Source organism: Plectropomus leopardus, chromosome 18, assembly GCF_008729295.1.
Source record: "Plectropomus leopardus isolate mb chromosome 18, YSFRI_Pleo_2.0, whole genome shotgun sequence".
Classification (NCBI taxonomy): domain Eukaryota; kingdom Metazoa; phylum Chordata; class Actinopteri; order Perciformes; family Serranidae; genus Plectropomus; species Plectropomus leopardus.
The window spans coordinates 2,744,039-2,767,770 of record NC_056480.1 but is presented as its reverse complement, the minus strand read 5'-3'; the positions used below and the strand labels follow the sequence as shown (position 1 = coordinate 2,767,770).

The window sequence follows — 23,732 nt, the reverse complement described above, 5'->3', positions numbered from 1 at the left end:
AAAATTGTCTAAAATCCCTAAATCTAATTCCCTATGTGAAGAAAATACATGCTGCCTCAGAAATAACCAGACATTATTGTCTTAAAAATAGTCAAATTTAAACATATGAGCATGTATATTAATACTAATAAATGGGAAGTAGCGAAGGGCCCAGACTCATGCAAATTAGATGACACATTTAGTTTTAAGAGAAAATAAAGTTCTCATTAAAAAGACAGGAGGGTAAGTTGTAGAAAAGTTTTCAACCAGATCAGAAACTGAAATATGATTAAATACCAGCGTTTTCTCTACTAGTAATCCACTCACTCTTTAGTCACTTAATTATATTTAATAAAAAAAAAAAAAAAAAAATAGAATTCAGACAGAGTCTTAAATACACCAATTGATTCAATGACAAGTGTTATAAACTAATTATAGACAAATTTATTTATTTAATACTCTTTATTTTCATTTTTGGTGCTTTTTAAATAATTGTTCTTTATTTCTCCACTGGTAACTGTATATTTGTATTATAAGACAGATATTGTTTGTTCCGAATCTCGCCTGTGATTCTAATTGTTACTACACTTACTGTGTGGCCTCTCATGTGGAGAGTTGTGTTGTACAAATTTTAATTGGTTCAGAAAAATTGGAATCTGCTACTAATACTAACCAAATACAAGTGGTCGGCATGTCTTTGACATGAAGACAAAAGTCCCAAATTCTCAGAAATTAAGACCGGGCATGACCTCAGTGACCTCAGTGGTACTACGATCCTGACTAAGATCACAAAGAGGGTGTTGATCTGAGGAGAACAGATTTAAGAACAGAAACTTCTGTACTTCATCATAATTTGCAGAATCTTCATGCACGTAATCAGAAGTCATCCTTAAACATACTGTATTAACACAACTGAAGAAAATCCTTCTGATACATTATGCACTGAACTCTTTGAAAGCTAAGCCTATTGGTTTGATCTCTTTCAAAAACATGACGGGAAGGCAACAAAAAACTCAACAAGACTTGGCCTAAAAATTTGCAAAAAAAAAATGAAAATTATTAAAGTCAATTACCTTAAGAATGAGCAAATAAAAGCATTTGCATTTATTTTCCATATTTTATAATGTTTTTCTGTGCCATCATTTAAAATATAAAATTTATAGTTATAATATAGTTTTGCAGTCATTTCCCCTTGACTGGAGGGATTATTTTCTTTTAGTCCTCCCCTCTTTTTAAAGATAATTTTTCAGTAATCAGGTAATTGTCACCTTTTACCACTAATTTGTAATGTTTTCATTGGCTTTTTTCAACTATCGCTACAAAAGAAAACCAAACCAATTTGCTCAGGTCAAATAGCTTGTAAAAGGCGTCTGAATGCAGCACAAGAAAACTGATTTTGATCAAGGTTTCAAAGGGTTAAGGACGATTTCACTCCCCAAATGATCATTTGTATATCCATTACTCACGCCGTGTTACGTTGGATTTATAAAGAAAACTTTGTTTTTCTCACATGCCTCCACGGTGAACAAAGAATTCAAAATCTGAGAACACTCTTGATGAACTGAAGGTCCAGGTTCTTTGGGGTTCAGGTTTAACAACAGCAAAACTACATCAAAACATCTGTTTGTAAAACTCTCACACAACTCGCGCAGTCTAATCCAAGTCTTGTTTATCCAGTCTTGTGCTCAGCACTTACCAAACACATGTATTTTTGCTAAAACTTTATTACTTAAAACTGAACTGAAAGTGAATCTTATTTATGCTCTTTTCAAAGCCAGACTCTGTTGAGAAAAACAGTAATTTTACCTCACTGAACACAGGAGTTGCTGGTCTCCTGATCAACATAGTGGTAGACCAGTAGCTCCTACGTTCAGTGAAGTAAAGTTACTTTCTCTGAGTCCAGACCTTTAAATCTCGCAACTATACCAAACTGATTAATTCAACTTGCATCATGAGATAAAAAAATGTCTGCTGAACGCTGCAGGGGGACTCTGCCACAGGGGAGACGAACGCTGTTGAGCTTTGGGAGGCGTTAAGCAGTGCACTGGAACCAATGAGGAATATTAGGGGCCTAATAACAACAGTGGTGAGCGCTAAAGATAACCTGGACGCTGCAATCGAGGCCGTTTCAAATTAATATCACACAAAATGGTAATTCGTTTGACTTCATTCTGTCCTTGTAAAACAGGTATGATGGCATTGCATCAATATGGCCTTAAAACTCTGTTATATTCAGGCAGATCTTTTGTGAGTTTGAGTCAGTTTGAGTCAACACAAAGTCAGACTGAAGATGGAAATGGAGGGTAAAGAGTTGACAGTTTTGTCTCACATCAGGCAAAAAAAGACATGCAGTCTGGCTTTGGAGAGAGCATTTATAAGTTTCACTTCCATTTCAGCTCCCCGTCAACAGGGGATGTCTGTTTGTAAAGTATTGAGCCTATGTCTGTATAAAGGAGACTTGAAAACGGATATTTTGTTGTAAATTTGCTGTTGTTATAGATGGACCCCAATGATTTAAATGTAGAAATATTATTTTCACTTTTCCTCCGTTCACTGTGGAGGAATGCGAGAAAAACAGTTTTCTTCACAACTTTATCACAGCACGGCGAGTACAAATCATTTTTTTGGGGGGTGAAGTATTCCTTTAAAGCAACGTTGTGGACCAGCTTCTGCTAAAGTGTGAGCCTTTAAGACGTTTCACTGACATTTTTGGTTAATTAAAGCATTAATTAGAGTTTCAGCAGCTCACTATTGCAGTGATATGTCAACACTGCCTGCCACACTGCATACTTTTCCACTTTTTCACTGAAGTGAAAGCTGATTGAGTATATTTTTTTATGTGCGAGGCCTTGAAGCTGAAAAATAATCCAATACTCTTTTGTGCAGCCAACATGAAAAGCACAGAAACACAGATCTGCAGTGACCTGTATTAGCTGCCGTGCCATCCAACAACATGGGAATCTGCAGTTGCTTGTTCTCTGCACAACAGCGTGGAGGTGGGAAACTCTCCTCCACACCAACTGTGCACATTCTCCGAGCTGAGAATGATGCCGACCACGCACACACACGCACACACACACACACACACACACACACACACACACACTGACACACAAAACCCTTTGATCACGCGATTGTGCTGCGAGCGGTGAAGCTGCTAGCCATCCATCCCGAGCAACAGGTGGACCAGGACGACGGGGAATTACATAATAACGACGCCCCCCATGTTCTCCCATGATTCCCATTATCTCTCAGCCATGAAGAGTCCGTTTTGGCTCAATTTCTTGTTTCCATCTTTGTTCATCTGCTCGTTCGTACTAGGTGAAGTTATACAAATCTGCTGAGGTTAATTTGATTTGTTTGCTGAAGCAGGGTTTTCCCCCCTAAATTAATCCTAATTAAGAGTCTACTGTCCTAACTTTAGAGTGGAAAGGTTAACAATGTGAATTTGGGAAGCTGTTTTTGTGCTAACTTATGGAGTATAATTGCACATATTAAGACTTCAGCCATCTTTCATCTTTTATCACTCGGTTACAAATACACAGAGTGAAAACCTCCTGCCGTTTCCTCAAATACTGAAAATACTGTCAACTGTTAACCCTAACCCTGCAATCATTGTTAATTTCAGAGACTCATCTTTCTTTTCAAATAAACAGTTAATTAGTGCCATCATATATGTACATCTTCGCTCAGTTACATTATTAAAATCATAGCAGAGCAGTGGCAGAAAGAACAAGCTGGTGAAGTTAAGTGAAAGAGTTTTACTGCCACCCAAAGGACGCACCTGAGCAGCACCAAAACGGAGCTTTCTATCAACTCAATTACTTCATCCTAAATTTATATTTGCACACGTCATTTAGTACGTTTTCTCTTTATACCTGCACTGGGCACTTTTAAACTACTTCACTTTTTTTTTTAAAAAAAAGGGACTGTGTTTTTGTTTTTATAATAGTTTTATTACTTGGGTGTTTCTAGTGTTTGTTTTTTCATAAATGTATTTCTGTATTTTGCACCTGCTGAGAAACGTATGGCGTAATGACAATAATGCAGAGTTAACTTTAACTGAATTGAAAACTTTCAAATGAAACTGAAAGAGCATTTTCCCAAATGAGGGGAGAGAGATGATAAACAACATGGATTCCTTTACAGACGATGAATGATGTTGAGTTCAGCTGTAATTAGTGAGAGAGCAGCTCTTTAACCCTTTGAAACCTGGAGTGACATCACTTTTCTAGTGCTGTTTTCAGACGCCCTTCACAAGTATTTAACTCTTTGAAACCAGAGCAAATTTACTTGATTTATTTAAAAACATGGGAAATATACAAGCAATGAGCAACTAAACAAAAAATGGTAATTTTTTAAAAAATAGGTCAATTATCAGATCAACAGATCAAGGAAATGATCTGGAAGTGCTTAAAATAGTATTATAATTCTTTAACATTTTCCCCTATTTCTTCAAACAAGCTGCACCAAGTTGCCCGGGGTTAACAGGTTTAAAAACCTGTGAAAGGAGAAAGAAGCACAGGAAAAGCAATGGGGAAAAAACTAGGGAAAAACTGTATTTATAATGACCATAATTACATATTATGTTACAGAATCATTTTAAATAAATTTTCAGGTAATTTTCTTGTTTTTTTTTATTTTATTCATAAGTTAAAAAAAAATTAAGGAAGAGTGAAGTTTTTTCTGATGTTACTTTTTGACGTTGAACACAGCGAGTTGTAAAAAGCATTCAGTTTCAGCCTACAGCACTGTGTTGTTTTGTTGTGAACTTTTACTTTTTTCCTTTTTGGGCAAATTATTTCATGTAATTACTTCAAAACAAAAAAAAAAAATCACATTTCAGATGGGAAAAGCTGCATTCTGCAGCATATATACAGACATAATTAAGATGAAAAGATGAATGCTTACAAAAAATAAAAATAGAATAAAACAAATACTACAACTTTATGTTACAGCACTGAAAAAAAGCTAAACTGACTTTGCTTGTGATTAATGGGTTTGTTTTTTTCTGGTTGTTTGTTCTTTACAGAGGAAAACCAGGTTTTTAATTGGGCTCAGGACCAAAACTGCTGACGTGGTTCCACACTGATAAACAGCACTACAGGTAAGAGGAAAAATATTTATTTTTGATTTTTGTTGAACGGTCCCTTTAAAGGAAGTGAATTAGTGTTGCACTTAATAGTTGAATAGCTGACACATTTAAAAAAAAAAAAAGAAAAAAATGGCCGTAATGGATGCAGCAGAGGGCAATATATCCTGATATTTAGTCACTAGTTTGAACCAACCTCCAAAAGGAGACCCTTTCTGTTCAGTCTCTCAAACTGCACTCCCAAAATCTGCTCTCTGCAGGTTTTTTCCTGTCAGATTTACATTTAGAAAAGAAGGAAAGCAACAGAGCAGACAAATCTGCAGATTAAGCTGTGCCTGGTTTCAACCTGGAGCCAGCAGGGGGAACATGTGTCACCTCAGAGCCGGAGCACTCGATGATGCCTGCGCCCCACCGAACATTACTTTGTGACAATAACGAAAACAGTCAGTGCCATGTTTCTGCCGCGCTTCACTAACATTCAGCCCGAGTCCAGCTCAGCTCCGACAACCGAAAACAACACGGCCGTAAAACATGGCAGCAGAGGGAAGATTATGGTCCCCTCTGCAGGTACTTCATGAATATGGATAGACTGAGCCTGATGATACTGTGCTCTATTTATGCCCATAACATATATATCAGCGTGCGCATATCTCTTCCCAAAGAGGTTTAAACCATAAAATGTGTCAGCTGCTTTGAGTTATACAGCTGTTACACAATGTGCACAGCAATTGAACACATAAGCTCACTCCTGTGTTGTGCGGTGAATCAAAAAATAATTATTTGTTTGGGAAAAAAAAATTGGGTTTGCATGTCTCCAGACATTTACTGTCACGCATAATAACTCAGCAGAAGCACAACAGAGGTTTAAAACGACAGAGGACATTTGGCCGCTCTGATTTAGTGAGAGGGTGGCAGGTCATTTTACAGGAAGTCAGTCCCAGTCAACTGAGACCCATATGGCTGTCAATAACACACACACACACACACACACACACACACACACACACACACATGACTCAGTGTTGGTCATAAACAAGCTGCCCGCTGCTCCGACCCTGACCTCTTTCTATTAATGCTAAGTACGCTGTGGGGTCCAGTCCATAACCTCCTCTGACAGAATCATCACTCCTGCTGATAAGACGGTTTTCCGTCTCCTTCATCGCCCACCACGTGTTTCCACAGTCTCGCAGGGCGTTCCCGCACGTCGGGCCTCATGCAAGAAACAATACACGAACAAATCTCGTCTTGTTTTTGCTCGTTTTCCATGATTTGTTCTTATTTTTGTTAGTACCCATTACATTTTTTGGGTTTAACCAATGTTTTCTTATTTTTGATTGTCTCTAAGGTAAGAGGAAATTTTACGAGTGGTCCGGAGCACTTTTACCAAGATGAGAGAAAAACATTTTGTTTTCACAGGCTACAAATGTTGCCCCAGCGTAAGGAAAATAACTTTTACATTTGACTTTTACATCTGAATGTTAGGGCTTGGCAAGATAAAGATATCATATTGTGTCGAGACTATATATCGTCTTTGATATTGGATATTGTTATATCCTGATTTTTTTTCACTTTTATTTAAACAGGGAAGGCCGTTGTTATACTTTTTATTATACTTTTAGTACTTCAGTACGTTTCCCTGAAATCACATTTACTTTTTCTGAGTGTATTTAACAGTACGTTATTTGCACTACTGCAGAAGTTCATTTTACAGCCTTTTTTGGTGTCATGTCTCCAGTCTTGAGCATGCGCGTCTTTGCACACGGCACAAAACCTGCAGTTATAAAATGTTGCTGCATGAGGCCCACACACCTACGGTCGCTGCACGAGCATCAGGGAAGCCTGATTGTGCTCACAACAACAGCAGAAGGCTGAGTTTGTTCAGGGCAGCTTCCAGGTGTGACAGTGTGGAGGAGTGTGGGTGCGAAGGTGCATTTGTGCGTGAAAGTCACATTATTATTCATAAAAAAAAAAGATTTTAAAGGTAAAAAGTCCTCATTGAAAAAGAACATTTAAAACTCAGATAGTTTTTTTTCATCACTGTTTTACTGTTTCATGCTCAGTGTTTGCAGAATCACATCGAGTCTTACGCAGATTTCTTTCCGACAGACTCAAGATTTAACCCTTTGAAACCTGAGCAGATTGGCTTGATTTCTTTCAAAAACATGGGAGGGAGACAATGAGCTACTCAAGGAGAAATGAATAAAAAAAATAGCAAGAAATTAGTAAAAAAGTACAAGTAAAATTACCTGAAAATTAGTTTTTAAAAAAAGTTTAAAAAAAAACCCAAAGTACACCTGAAAAAAGTGCTGCAAAAAATAGAAAAATTCTGTAACATCAATTTAAATACAGTGATATAGTTTCCCCTTGCTTTTTCTTTCTCTCCTAGACATTTGTATCATTTTAATTAATTAAAAAAATAATTTGTTAAATGTACAAATTTCTTGCAATTTGTGAAACATTTCTTAACAAGTTGCTCACTGCCTTTTTTCCCCCCACGGTTTTGAAAGACGTTAAACCGATTTGTTCAAGGCTCAAAGGTTTAAATACTTGTGAAATACATCTAAAAGCAGCACAAGCGCAGTGATTTCAATCTGGGTTTCAAAGAGTTAAATCTGTGCCTGCAGTTTTTGCATTTCTGATACTGTTTCCACAGGAGGTAAATAAATAAACCAACACAGTACAATGTTGTGTGCTCATTGGAAACACACTGTGTTATTGTGTTGGCTGGACACTGAATCAGTAAGTTCACCTTCAAGAGACAGTCGAGAAAAGAGATGCGGCTGTGGGAAGCTTCATTTCAATGTTCTGAACAGGGAATTTATTTTTGAAAAGAAAAGAAATGTCTGTGTGCAGCCTTCAGCCACAGCCGGACTGAGGCGCCATAATGCATAAATGTGACGCTTTGACCCACAGACTGTATACGTATCCTCTCTTTATGTAACTTAATGTACAGGCTGTGCTTTGACCTGTGAGAGGGAAGCCAGATTGCTGCTGCTGTGACTTGATTAAAATATCTGAGGTGGATCTCAAGTGACAGTAGTTCTGTAAGACAAAAAGATCAGTATTTTAAGTCATTTATACATTTCTCAAGTCAAAAGCAATTTTCCTCGAAACCTGGACGGACATCAGTTTTCTTGTGCTGCTTTAAACGCCTTTCACAAGTATTTCAACCTTCAAACCCTGAACAAAGTGGTTTGATGTCTTTCAGAAATGTGGAATTAAAGGCAGTGAGTAAACTCGGTAAGAAATGTTCCTCAAATTGCAAGATTTAGTAGATTTAGAAAATTATTGTAAAAAAAAAAGTTGGGCAAAAAATGTCCAGAAAACCATATTTATAAAGATCATAACTAACATATTTAAAATGATGTTACTAAACCTTTTTTTCTTCTCTCTTTTTTTCACTACTTGCATTTTTTAATCTAATTTTCAGGGGGGGGGGGGTTTTTGCAAGTTTTTACTAATTTCTTGCTAATTTTTGGGTCATTTCTTCTTAAGTTGCTCATTGCCTTCCTTCCATGTTTTTGAAATAAATCAGGCCAATTTGCTCAGGTTTCAAAGACTTAAGAAGATGAATAAGATGCTCTTAAAAAGCTCAGATATAAATGTGGAAATTGAATCATTTGGCATGTTTTACTTATTAAACAGAGATGATGGAGGTGGCCCTGTGCTATTATGCAGGCGAACTGCCTTTAAATACAGCAAAGTTTCATTCAGTTAAGTTAAAGGGCTCTAATGGCATTCGGAAACTTACAAGTACGTTCCCAAAGCAAGTGTGAAAAAAATATATGTAGAATAAGTAAAGATCTCCTGGACATTTATTTTCTATACACTTTGCCGCTGACTGTTTTCACGCCCATAAAATGGGAGAAAACATACGTCAAAGTTTCAATGAAACCATCCAGACACCATGGCAAAATGTTGCACAAGTGGTTTTTCTTTTTAAATTGAATTTGTTACCAGCCTTATAGTAAAATAAACTGTGCACTGAGTGTGTTGTAGAGTTATTGTGCATCTACAGGCCTCCATGGACAAACTGATGTTAGTTACATTAGTGATAACATTAATTGTCTGTTTAATTTGAGCCATGCTGGAAGCAATAGTCAGATCAGGGAGTTTTTAAAGCCCCCCTTTGATTCGTTCAGCTGTTTGTTTGTCGAGCGGCGGACCACTCCTTCATGTCTGTGAGTTTTCTTTATTCTTGTATTAATGATGGTTGCTTGATGTGTATGGATGTTAAAAAATAGTTAAAAGCAGCAAGTTATTAAACTGTTGTGCTGATTTTGGTTCTCAAAACCCTCCCAGAACTGCAGCCTTGACATAAACATCTCAACAAAGTCTTGTTCTGAAATCTTGTGAGAGTGACTTGATGCAGGAATAAAACAGTGGAAATTTAAATGAGAGTTGTTGTGTTGGAGTACAGAAAGTGTATCTTACTTTTATCTGAAAGATTTTCAAAGATGTTTCACTGCCGAAAAGAGTCAGAGATTACAGTCAGACAAAACAGATCAAAACAAATGAGAAGTACGGAAAAATATCAATTTCTCTGTAGGGTCCTTCAGTAATGTTGTTAGGCACTTACATTAATAATCTGAGCCTGTCAGTGCAAATAAAAGTCTTTTAATGGAGAACCTGCCCAAGTAGCTACATCACAGTCTGCCAGCTGCAGCGCTCCCGCTCAGTACTGAGCCAGTTTCAAAAATTGCTGAGATACTTAGACAAACATAAGAAAATTGGGCTCAGGTTGAGAAATACTGTAGTTCCCCTTTAATTGATCTTGTAGTGAGACTGTCTGTTGATGCTTTCTTTTTACTACAGGCCATCATGTTGTAAAATAAATGTGAGTAAGTCCCAGTTTTTTTTAAAAAACCTGGATGTTCTCCAGCTTTCTCCCAGAAACGCTCAAGTGGTCCATAAAGTAAAATTTGAACGACTGCCAAAAGACGAATCAGCTGGAATGTATTTTTCTGTGGTTGCTGTATTGCTGTATTGGGATGGTGAAGCACAGTAAAGTTGTGTTGTTTGCCAGAGGGGAAAAACAAGGTCACATTAAAGCACTTACATTAATTCTCATAACTGTACTGTTGATGATGATGTGACGACAAAGCTAATGCAAATCTCACTAAATATGAAATGCCATAAACCTACAAGATTAAAGGAATACTACACCAAAAAAAATATATATATATACATATATATACATACACATATAATGTAGATGCATACACACCTATACATACAGTACATGCACATACATATACATGCACATACATATACACATGACTTCATAAACCAATAGACTGCAAGCCTCGACCAACTATCTTTCAGTACATCTGATATACAGTAAACTATTCATATACATGTCAAGGTGACAAGTACTCGCAAACAAGATGCACTCTGGGAACCATGACAACAAGGTGAGGGACAGGTGGGAACAGCTGAAGTGTGACTATTCCTACAAAGATGTAAATAGATACTCCAATATGACAAATTGTTGTGGAATATAGCTAATTATTGGTTCAAGCACGATTTAAAACTCAAGATATCTGTAGCCTGCTTGAGTATTTACATTGTATGCAACATTATACTTTTAGGCCACTAAATACCAGAAGGAAACATTGCACTTTTTATTGCATTACTTTTGTCTGACAAAAACATCTTACTTCTTAAACTTAATAAAGTTTTTAAAAACCATCTTGGATTAGCTGGAAAATGTATCATCACAAAGCTGATACCATGAGAAGTTGACGTTTTAGAGATATGTGGTTAATCGTATAGAATATGATGTATCACTGTAGATTAAACCACCCAACATATAAAAGGAGGTAAAATAAGTGAAGCCTCAAACACCTACAGCAGAGCAATGCATCATTCTTATTAATGCAGCAGTAATATTAATCCAAAAGCACAAGATGAAATGGTTTAAAACACTGACAGGAAACATTTTACTATCAATCAACACTTGATTGATATGTTAACCCTTTGAAACCTCAGCAAACTGGTTTGATTTCTTTCAAAAACATAAAAAAGAAGGCAATGAGTAACATGGAAGCAGCCAAATTAGCAAGTTTAAAAATTAGTTTTTATTTTATATGTTTAAAATTTATTAGTTTAAAAAAAAAATACCTGTAATAAGCAAAAAAAGTTTTAAAAAAAAATAAATAAAAACAGGAATAAAATAAGATAATAAGATATTTTTTCTCTTGAAAAAAATATATTCATAGTAAAATATAATATATATATATAATATATATATATAAATATTATTTATTTATAAAATTATTTTTTCTTGATATTTTACCCTAGTTATTTAATAGTTTTCAAATGATTCTCTCTTTCTTCTTTTTTAAGCTTGTAAGCTTTAAATGTTTTTTGCAGTTTGTGAGAAGGTTCATGCCAAGTTGCTGATTGCCTCTTTTACACAGTTTTGAAAGAAATTAAACTAATGAATTTGCTCATGTTTCAAGGTTTAAATGCTTTTGAAAGGCGTCTTAACGCAACAGAGCCGATGTACATTTTGCTGATAATACTTTTACGTATGTATTGTTTTGAATGCAGAACTTGTGGTGGAGAAATAATGCGTGATTTATTAATAATTCTTAAAACAACCCATTTTCCATGCTCTGACATGCTTCACACTCATCATACTCACTGTAAGCTGTTACTAAAACTTTAATTTCACACCGTCCTGGTTTTGAAACAGGATTTGTCTGAATTGTACAAAAACTGCAAGCCAATAAAAACTTCTCAGAAATGTGAAGCAGCAACTGTTTAGACAATCTGGCGCAAGAAAAAAACATACACATACACACACACACACTTGGCCTTGTTTCTCCTGCGCAAGCTGAAACAAAACTTCCCTCCCTCGACAGATTTTGAAACAAGCAACTGCAGCAGAAAGTTCAGTTCTGTTGCTCCAAAAACCCAGAATTTGATTTGGGAACGTGTCCAATAATTGATGGGTGACCTCATATTTGTTTGTCTGTTTGAGGATGGAGATGTTTGTACCTCGATGGATTGTCAGTGAAGTTTAGATGAGAACAAGTCTGCTTTTGAGCTCTCGGGGCAACATTGAAGGTGAATAAGATAAAACTTTTAACTAATTGATATCAACTCGAAACTTCCTGGAGTGATTACTTGTTTGCAGTGTTTAGGATTCATAAGATTTATTGGCATATGGTGGTGAGGACTACAGATTGCCAGTGTAAACTTCCCCAGTGAGTCAGGTGTGAACTCCTGTTTAGATCCCTTCAGCGTTCATGGTTGAGGAGGATTTTATCAGGAGCTGAATTTGGGCGCTTCACAGTCGTCGCTGGCCCAGCACCTGCTGATGTGTGCTCACCTTCTTTTCTCTGACAACCTAATATCCAGAGTTTCAAGAGGTTTTTACCAGGAGCCAGAGTATCTGCAGAGGTCTCTTCCTCTCCAAAACTATTATGAATAAAAATAAAAATAGATCACGTGATTTAAACTGGTAAAACACTGAATAAAGCGATGCTGCTCGTTGCAGAGGAGTTGCTAACTACGGTGGCCAACGCGTAAACAGGAATGGCTACATCAAGCATCAGTGTTTGGTTTGTCCATTCTGGGCCACCATGCTTTTTCAGCCTTGGTTTTCACTGTGCAGGTAGCAGTTTGATGCCGACTTCCTGTTCACAAACTCGTCTTTATGGCGAAACAAAGCATTGTTTGATAGGAGACAGAGAGAGGGCAGGTGTGTCTCTTGTTTAGCTGTATACTGTTTGTGTCTGTGAATTTTATGTTTTAATATTCAAATGTGGCATTACTCAATTACATTTGCACTAAATGCATAAAATTCCAGAGCAGAAATCTGATTTTTTTTTTTTTTTTATTACCTCCTTTTCGATGGTTTCTTTCCACTAGTCTTAAAGAAGACTTGTTATGGAAGCAGAATAGCCCAAAATCATAAAATTGACCACTGTGTGAGAAAAACTATACATGGTGTCTCCTCTTTAGATGCACTTCTGCTGTCGGGGCAAATGTTTGTTTTATGATTTACCTGTTTGAACTTCGTCCAAAACGTCCTTTAAGTGCTGAGTGACACCATAAAGGGAAATCAGACCACTCAGCTCTGCTTTGTGTTGCAGCTTGACTCAGCTCTTATTAGTGACCACAGGACACACACCATCCAGCACAAGTGTGTGTGTGTGTGTGTGTGTGTGTGTGTGTGTGTGTGTGTTTATGACTCAAGTCAAAGACGTCCTCTCCCTCTCTGCTGAAAGGCCGTCTGACTCAGTTGTGTCTTCCTGAGCGCCTGCTTCACTGTGTCCTAGTCTAACCTTGGACCTGCGTCTTTGCCTCCGCTGCTGCCGGCTTCCCATCAGCTATTCTTAGCTTTACTTGAGCCCCGGCTTCACTGCAGATCCGTCAGTGTAAAATGCCACACTTCGCCGGGATGGCGTAAATAAAACGGGGCCCTGCTGGTTGGGAGCATCTCTGGAGGAAATGACAAATCACTTTAGATCATAAACAACAGAGCAGCAATGTTACTAGAAAAAACATCTCATGAGAATAGTGTGGTGGTTTCCTCGGACTGTGATGGAGCAGAATATTTGCAGGCGCTCATCTCAATACGTCTCTCTGCGTGGTTAGTTTTTATTTCACTGCAGCGCTGCACTTAAAGTCGTAGTTAGACAGATGAATTCCCACTTTTCTCTGTTTACTGCCTGGGGGATGCGGTTGCAGGGGGAGATTAGATAACACACACTCACGTCCCAGGAGAACACATCACCACCAAAACATCGCGCTGTCAGACGCTGAGGGGCTCCGCTTAAATAAGAGTTTGCTGCTTGGCTCAGAGGCACTGATGACAGCTTGTCCCTATCCCCCTCTCAGTTTGCTTTAAATCAGATAACTACAGTACATAGATATGTTCAGAACCGATGCATAATTATGCAAAGTACAATCTGATGTGTACTTTTAAACCTTTTTACAATTCTGGTTCCACATCAGGCTAATGAACCATCATCTCGTCCTCAACCTCCAGCAGCAGTTTGGCATGTGGACCATGTTACGTGCCATGTTTAGCATTGGACTGATGACAGCGGCCCCCTGAGGCCCCTCTGTGTGTGTGTGTGTGTGTGTGTAGAGGTTATGAAAGTATGCGTGACTCTCTCTGTCATGGCACAGTCACAGTTGTGTACTAAAGGCTGCTATAGGCAGGATGGCAGTAACTGTGGTGGCATTAATGTTGCAGTATGGTGTTCATCATGTCATGAGTCAGTGAGTTCATGCACAAAACATTTCAAACATTTTGCCATTATTCCAAAAAAAGACAATATTACTACTAAGCTGTTCACATGGCTGATGAAAATGAAGTTTCCACCTATATTCCTATTTACATGCAGCTGTGCATCCTCTGATTTACTGTCCAAGACAAGACAAGACAAGACAAGACAAGACAAGACAAGACAAGACAAGACAAGACAAGACAAGACAAGACAAGACAATCCTTCATTAGTCCCACAACAGGGAAATTTGCATTATTACAGCAGCAAAAAGATATCAAAACAAGGTATGTACAAGATAAATAAAGCAGAAAGAACAATATAAACAGTATAAACAAGATGCAAAACTCAACCGTTTAAAAAATATTTTTACCAATTGCACCTGTATAATAACGTAGTTTGTCACGGTAAAATACGAAGAAGTAATTTTGCTTCCTTGCATCAAATATGATTTATTTATTTTTTAAGTTTAAGTTGAACTGTGCAAACACAGCCTCCCTCTTTAATTCCTTCAGCTGCCTTCTTGAAAAGGTTGGTGTTGTGATATTTGTATAAATCCAATAACCTGTTTATGACCAAGTCTCTTATAAAGTTTAAAAGTAGGTGTGTTTCTGTGGGATTTTCTTTCGAGCGTGCATCTCCACCACAGTCTTTCAAACTATTGACGAGCTGGTTTGTGTACGACGCGCCGACTGAAGGACAAAAAAAGCTGACTGTAAAACACACAACAGCCCGTGTGTTGCGAACTGCAGCAAAAATCTCAATTCAGGCGCTTATTCTGAATGTCCTGTCTAAATAATGCATTTAAAACCCAAATAATATCAGCATATCCCGCGTTGTAATTGGAAAATTCAAAAAATTCCTACAAAGGCTTGATTCAGAATATCCAAATTAAATATTTTGAATAATAGTGAGATATTAGTTTGCACTGAAATGTAGTCGGCTGAAAATGACAACAGAAGTAAACAAGTTTGCAGATTTAGAATATCTCTGCAATTCAAATAAACAGCCAGTTGTCTGCCACAATTTGTTAGCACAACGTCGTGCTGATTTGTTCTATAAACCTTGCTTTCAGTTTGCAAGTCTGTCTGCCACCGGGTACATTTTCCCAGAAAAATGAAGGCTCAGTTTACGGCACAAAGGAAGAGCATCAACTATTGTTCAACCGACTATTGTTTTGTTTTTGTTTCACTTTGTGTTTAATGTCCTCAGTAGGTTATCAGTGTTATACCACATTGTTCTGTTTGCAGATTACTCTGCTGAAAAAACATTGATTATGACTGCTTCAGGTCTGCACTAAACACACAACTATAAGACAGTTAATTTTTCCAGACACAGTGTCTTAAAGTGTTGCACCTACTGAACGAAACACAACGCTGTAGGACAAATGCACTGTAAACAATAAACAGACTGTGGGCTGTTTACAGTACAGCACAAACACAGAGAGACTTTAACTGTATCAGTCAAATACTGCCTAGAGTGGCGAATCAAACCGTGGTTATCGCCCACATCAGCATGACCGCGTCTCCCGTGCTGCCTACAGCGAAGACATGGAGCTGAAGGTCGTACACCTTCGATCAACGGGCTGAGAAGTACGTCTCTGTGGGAATCAGAGTGTGGAAAATTTGTCAGAAAGAAACAAACAGTCAATTCTTTAAATTCATACTACTGGCCAAAAGTATGTGGATGCCTGAAGATTGCACCCATGTGATTGTTGAACATCTTATTCCAAACTAGGAGCATTAAAATGCTGCTTTAACAGTTTCAACTTAGCATCTGAACACTTGTTAAAAAATAAGATTCGATGCAGTTTAATTGTGATTACACAGAGCACAGATACCAAGACAACGAAATGCAGCTTAGCATCTAATCAAAAGTGGAAAAAAGCAGTAAATTGCAGAGAATGTGTTTAACGGTAATCTACAACCCAGTCAGCAGTGTATCAGATGTTTCTGCAAACCCCTAATAGGTTATATTTGTACATTTCATATGGATCATATCAACATTTTTAAAGTGACAGTATTTGAGCTGACTTTGTTATCGGTTGAGGAGATGGTGGATGGAGTGACACCTTGGGGATATGGCTGCCAACTGTTTAAAACCGACAAACAACAAAAAACGGTTGTCCATTAGCGTTTCCAGCTGTGTTTGAGCCACTGAACGTAGGTGTTTTTTTAGTGATTTTCCGGTATTTCCAGTGGCTTTTTCCTGTTCATTTTTAGGTGAAGTTTGTAGTGCCATTTCCAGCTGCATTTGATCCACCCTACACAGTTGTTTTTAGGCAACCTGCATGTTGTTTCAGGCACCATTTCTGGATGCATTTGAGCTAGAACTTGGTTGTTCTTTAGCAAGACAAGCATTTCCAGCACCATTTCAAGCAGCACTTCCAGAGGTATTTGAACCCCAGAATCCAGATGTTTTCTAGCATCACATTGCACAGTTTCCAATGTTGTTTCCAGCTGCATTTCTGCTACAGAATCTGGGTATATTTTAGTTATACATTTCTGCATTTCAAGCACCATTTCCAGCAGCATTTGAGACTCCAAATTCAGATGTGTTTTCGAGACACATTGCACCATTTCCAGCGATGTTTCCATCTGCATTTGAGCCACCGAACCATGAGGTGCTTTTTAGCAACCTGGAGGTGTTTCCAGTGGCATTTCCAGTGGAGTTTTCAGCTGTGTTTCTAGCATTGTTTCAGCCAATGAACCTTGTTGTTATTTAGCGAAACACTGCAGTGTTTCAAGCAACATTTCCAGCTCTGTTTCTAGTGACATTTCCAACTTTTAGATTGGTTATAGATGAATTTAGATCATCACCAATAGAGAGATGCCATATTCTGCATATGATATTTAGTTTTCAGGCGTCACTCATGCTAGTCCTCTGCAGAAGTTTCACTATACTCGCGGTTTGGACCCTCTGCAGACTGTACATTTGTGTTGTACTGCTGTAAAATCTGTTGCTTTAAACACGCCTCCCTTCCACTTTCTCCATTAGAAATGTTAAAGCCGCCCTGAAGCGTGTCGCCTTCACATTCTTCTCCCTCTGAAAAGGTCCTGACCGCTAAATGTACAGCGATGCAGAGCGTTCAGTATGTGTTTAGTTCTCACAAATAGAGGGGGGCTTAGAAATGACCATGAATGATGGAGCGTTGAAGCGCTTTGTAATCATAACCTTTGGCTACCTATAGCCTACATATGCTCCAGTGGTCTGCAGAGACAAGTGTGAGCTGGGGGATTTCCATAAGGGGCTCAGGAGTTGGAATATCCCTACCCATGAATATTGTGGCTGTCATTTAAAAACCTTGAGATGCCTTTTTTTTCTCATTTTAGTCTCTTAAATTAAAAAAAAATTAAATAAATTCTTGACATATATGTTTCCCCTCTGTCAGTACATGATGATAGTGCCAGTGGCACTGATGTGTTTGTTAGTTCTTGAAAAGCTGCCAGTTTGGAGATATGAGCTTTGCACTCAGCTCTGACTGTACAGGATTTGACATGGTTTTGATTGAATATCAAAGTGGAGTTTTCTTCTGGCTGCACGGTTCTCCTCTGAAAATGGGCCAGTCAGGAAAATGAGTTACTCATTTCAAAGGAAGAGAATCCCTTTTTCTGGACTTAGATCAGTTTCTTTGTTGCAATAATATTGTTCGAATGCATATTATACCGGTAATGATGCTGAATATGTTCCCAGGAGGAGGTCTGCTCCGGTGATTAATGAGACTGATTCTAAAGGAAACTTCAAGGAGGACAAAGATGATGATGAGATCACGTCATCTGTATTTATCTTTTTTATTTTATTAATTTAGTTAAATTTAGTTTATTTATTTATTTATGTTTATGGAAATTCTGGGCATTAACAAATGGGTTGCTGAGTGATTCTTGGATTTACTTGCTTGCTGTTATTGTTCATTTCTTCCATTTTTTTAAATTTCATTCCTCCTGGAACATGTTCAGTTGTGTTTAGAAGTTTTTATTGGTGATTTTTCACAATAGAAAGTGTTGCTATTCTCCAGAAGACCCCGAAACACTGATAAAACGGCACAGATTTGTCTTTTTCAGAGGGCTCTTGAAGAGATGGCATTAAAACTGAGTGTTTCAGACAGAGGGTGCATACACGTGTTCCAACACAGACAATATGAGGAAATTGTGATTTTTGAAAATTAAAGCATCAATACATGTTCTAGTAAAAATTGTGAAATAAAACTTTGAACCTGAAAATGAGCATAGTGGGTCCCCTTTAACACAAGTAGCTGCGGATTTCATGATTTATTGCCTGTTCAACTTATTTGTATTGAATTGCAGTCTTGCTGTGATAAAATCAGGACCATTAAATGATTCCCTGGTGAGATATATTTTTTTGCAACCAGGCAACGAAAAATATGTTCTTATTATGGCTTCAGCTGATGTATACAGCATTTATTAGATGTGACTTAAGTCATTAGTAATCCCTTTATAAAGAGTGTCTTGTGAGGAGGTGGTAAAGTCATGTGAAATATCTCCACATACACTCATTTGCCCACATTGCAGAGCCTGCCGCCTGCAGATTTATCTGATTAGTGAGCATGTGCCGGGGAACACTGAAGTTGGCTCGGTAATAAGCATTATAGGCGGTCTGTCGGAGCTCAGTCCGTGGGAGGGGTCTGCCAAACCTTTCCCTCTAATTGACCAGGGAGCAGAAGCAGCCGGGGATGCGAGCAGCCACAGACGGGGAGAGAGGTACTCAGCAAACCGCATTTTGTTGCTTAATAACCGATTATTGAAACACATTAGGTGGAATTAGATTCATTAGCGTATTGCAAGTGTTTCTGGAGCTGCGATTTGCGGAAGCCAGAAAAGGCAAAAAGATAAAGTGTCACTGAAGAGAGGAAATGGCATCATGGCATTGGGAATTAATTTAATACTTGCTTAGCTGTACTTTAAGATGCTTGCGGTGCAGCCAGGAGAAAGATGCGTGTAGACTTTGCTTGTGCAAATACTTGGGACGCAGATATAAAGTGGCTTGCAGCAACAGAGCATGCAAAAAAATAGTCGTCTGAGGTAGTTTCAAGATCTTATTTGCTGTCTTTTTTGCACTGACAGAGACGGACGCATGGGCTTAACAAAAAGGGAAACCCAGCCCCATGCTCAAATGGCTGATCTTGAACTGTTTTACTTTGATCACCCCGATCTGAGAGACACCTCCCTGGTTTTTAATAAGGAGAGTTTAAGCGAGATCAGCGGGGGGAAGTCACTTCACCCCGGCGGAGGAGAAGATTCAGCACCATGGACAGAGACCCGGAGCGCCGCGCGGCCGGAGGAGGAAACTGAAACATCTTTCACTTGCAAGCATCAAGCTTATGAAGATGATGATGATGATGTCCAGCTGATAGGGACAAGTCCACACACCTGCAGACTGAGTCAGAGCTCCTCAAGTGAACTGTACGAGGAGGAGGTGGTGGAGGAAGAAGAGGAAGAGGAGGACATCCCGGAACTTTACTTACTGTCCGACGACGACCTCTCCTCTGACGGCTCGGGGAAGTCTGTGGATTACGGCTTCATCATCGCCGTCACATGCCTTGTGACTGGCATCTCTCTGGTCGCCATATCCTACACTGTCCCCAGGGACGTCCGCGTGGACCCGGACAGCGTGTCCGCGCGGGAGATGGAGCGCCTGGAGAGGGAGAAAGCCAGGGTGGGGGCCCATCTGGACCGGTGTGTCATAGCGGGGCTGTGCCTGCTCACCCTCGGGGGCGTGCTGCTCTCCACCCTGCTCATGATCTCCATGTGGAAAGGGGAGATGATGAGGAGGAAAGCCTTTGCTTATTCCAAACACGCAGCAAAGTTGTACGGCTCGATCAATTTGAGAGCAGGCTCCAGCCCGACTCGGGAATCCTGCTCACATTTGTCAGCGGCTGATGAGGATTTAGAAGTACTCAGCTGAATTTATGGACAGGGCAAGCAGAAAAGACTCAGAAAAGTGCTTCGGAAATCCTGCTAGTGCTGTCCTATAATCGGGGATGCGGTGGGGGTTTAATGCCTTTTTTGTAAAAATTTCCATTAGCCCAGGCACGTTTTTGGTTGATGTAGACATTTTTTAAACGATAGTTTCACTTTTTTTTTCAAAATGTGTCTTAATACAATACTCACATGGCCCTCTGTGCACCGACAGAGTTTTTCTTTGCTGTAATTTCCCGTCTTGCCATACTGGCCCTGAACAGATCCAGTCCTAATCCAATTTGAATGCAAGTGATTGTGACCAAAAATCCACAGTCCTCTTTTTGAGTCAAAGTGCATTTTAAAGTGCAGCTGCAGCTAATATGAGGGTTTAGTAGCTGGATTTGGAGTTCGGACCGAAAACAGACCTGATATAAAACAACATAAGGAGCTGCATTAGTAAGAGTGTGTTGCTTCATGTACCAGTGAAAAATCCAATAATAGTCCAGACCGGATAACCAACACATTCTCACTCCCAGCTTGTGAATATCAATGCTCTAGTTAACTAGTTAGCATCAGTTTTGGATGCTCAGGGACGTTGCATCAATAGAGAACCCGTGTAATGAGTCCTATAACCCAGAAATAAATGAATTAGCATTTGAGCCCCTTTGGTTCCCTCTTGTCAAAATCAGTGGGTTTTTTCATTGGGTTTTCTGTTAAAGGCCTTAAATAAGGTCTGGTTAAGCTTAAGAGACGTAAACATTTTGTTCTACAACATAAAGTACATCAGAAAATACCCCACTCATGAATTCTGAATCTTTTATGTGTCTTAATATGACAGATGTTAGCCAGTGGCTAAATGAGACTACAGCGCGTCATCATGCCAAACAGTCTCATAGTGGTGGTAACATGATGGTAGTGTAGTTCATTATAGCTTAGCATTAGCTTTTTACTTCTGGTGATTGTGTTTAGGCTTCAAAAATCCTAAAAGTGGTCTTATTTGTGAAGATTATCTTGCTTAACTAAATGTGTAAGTATGATAAACGTGTCTTTACCAAGAAGCTGATTTTCTACAATAATCCAGAATACAATGGAAAAATCCCATGAGCTTTTTAAGAGGGAACTAGGGTGATGTTATCCAGTGTTGTTGTTTGATGTTTTTTTCTACACCTTACCACATGCCTCCTTCCCCTAATCCAAGCCATCCATGCCAGTGCGTTTGTTGACATCCCAGCGCTGGTTGCCATGTGCTTGTGTTGCCTAAATATGACTATGTTCAGCGTCATTCTACCATGTGTTTGTGCTGTGGCTCCCAAAAATACAAATAGTAGTGCAGAAGGATACCTGGTGTGTTAAATGTAGTTGTGGAAGATCTCTGCAAAGCTGCAATATGTGACGACTTGGGATAAGAACTTATTGAATGTAACGTGATGTGACATATATGAAATACTTAGCATACGTGACATGACACACATTACTGGCACAGTATGCTACAAATATTAGCACACTATGTTGTTATTAAAATAACTCAGATTACTTTTGTTTTTACATGGGAAACAAGTAGCTGAACTTTCTTGCTCTTTATACTGCGGCAATTGCTCGGAGCGTCAAATAATGTCATCATCCGATGCGTCTCATCCCGCTGCTATAGGGTGCCTTGGTGCGTTGGTATTTGACTGGTTGGGAATGAGATCAAGTTTGAGGATCACATCCATGAGTTTGAAGGTTTATCAGATGCAGATCCCTGCAGAAAGGTTTATAATACTCAAAGACAGGATTTTACAACTCTGGAAAGTTATCATGTAATTATGTAATTATTTTCGTGCTGATCGTGAGGTAGCAGTAGAAATACCGAGTTTGTGTTTTTTTTTTTTTATGCAGAGTTCAAGTTGGTCTGAAGGCAGTCTTAGTCATAGCTCATGTTTGCCTGATATCAGACAGAACTGTCAACTTGTTGCGCTTCATTTCCATCCTCAGATTCAGTCAACTCAATCTAAGTGGAGTGGGCGGATTCAAATGTCTGTTCCCAGCAATATCTCATGTATATCTTCTAAAAGTTAGTCTTTTTAGTGCAAACTCTGGTACAAACACCACCTTGAAAACATAAGGAGTGAATTTTGAACTAAAAAGACTTTAATGTTAGAAGACACCAACTTAATTCATCTAACTCAAACAACTACCCTTTTTACAAATACAGAAAAACTGCAAAAAAGGTGATAAACTCCTTTTTTTATTGCTAGTAGACCAGAGCACTGTACAAGACTCTACAGTAAAGTATGTCCCTCTTTTTTTTTCTTTTTTTATGGTGTGTCTCATTCAACATCACATACAGGCTGAAAAGCAGCTTAATTAACAGTAGAAAGCAGTATGGAGGTCAGTGAAAATGTTAGAGTAGGTACTTCATCTTTTTTGGCTGCAACCAGCAATTCTATAGCTCACTCTGTTGGTTCGTTGGTTGGTGGATCCACAAAAATGTCCCCAGCCTTTGCATTGCATGCATTATTTAGACCAAAAGAGGACTGTGGATTTTGTCCTGTATTACTTACATTTATCTCTTCACAGCCAATATGATCAAGAGAAACTGTTATCGCGACCAGTTACTCTTCTTTGTACAGATGGACATGTTAGTATTGTATTAACATTTTAATCTATAGAGTTTAACCCCTTGAAACCTGCAGAACAAGATCAGTTTTCCTGTGCTGCGTTTAGATGTCTTTCATGAGCAAACTGATCTGACTTGGCAAGAGATTTTTAATTGTTTTTTTTTTTTAATTTTCTGGCCGAGAAAGTGACTGGAAAATTAGTTTTTGAAAAGATAGAGGGAGAAATTCTCAGAAGCTAATAATAAGAAAAATAGGGGGAAATGTCTGGAAAACAATTATTGATATTATTATCATTATACCTATATGTTTATCATTTTTATTTATTTATGTATTATTTTTCTTTTGTGATTTTCTTGCCAATTTTCTGGAAATTGGCTTGTAACTTACATCATATTTCCATGTTTTTGAAAGAAATCAAGCCAATTTGCTTCAAGGTTTAAAGTGAACCACACATGAAGATGAGCTGTGCAAAACTTCTTTTTCAAAGGTTAAAACATACAATATGTTTTCCAGAGTCTATATTTCATTTACATTGTTAGTTGGTGGTTTGCCTTCTGATAATCTCTGACCCACCTCTTTGTTTACCGCTGCATCACTGCTTCTAATGATGCTGCTCCTTCAGGAGATCAGTATGTGCAGACTCGTATGTTTGTACTCTCGCTGCGAGGGAAATCAAACCTTAAGCGGGAGCGATGTCATTGTTAATGCCTTCATTTTCCACCTTGTCAGAAAGAGCACTGAATCGCAACCAACAAAGCTGTGCAGATGTGGTTTACAAAAAAAAGAAAAAATAACAGCAGTTGCATGAATTTGTACTGAATTCCAAAGAAAATTCTGTTGAATATTATTGTGACGTGCTGAAGAGATGCTTGTGTTTGCTTGCTGAAACGTAAATAGA

The 23,732-nt window shown here is 38.4% G+C and overlaps 1 protein-coding gene across 1 annotated transcript; it reads left to right on the top strand.

Moving 5' to 3' along the window:
- The first annotated feature begins 17,987 nt into the window (after positions 1-17,987).
- Positions 17,988-20,238, top strand: LOC121958130 (transmembrane protein 74). Its single transcript, XM_042507000.1, has 3 exons — positions 17,988-18,025; positions 18,846-19,034; positions 19,398-20,238. The coding sequence occupies exons 1-3, from the start codon at positions 17,988-17,990 to the stop codon at positions 20,236-20,238; spliced, it is 1,068 nt and encodes a 355-aa protein (XP_042362934.1).
- The last annotated feature ends 3,494 nt before the right edge of the window (positions 20,239-23,732 follow it).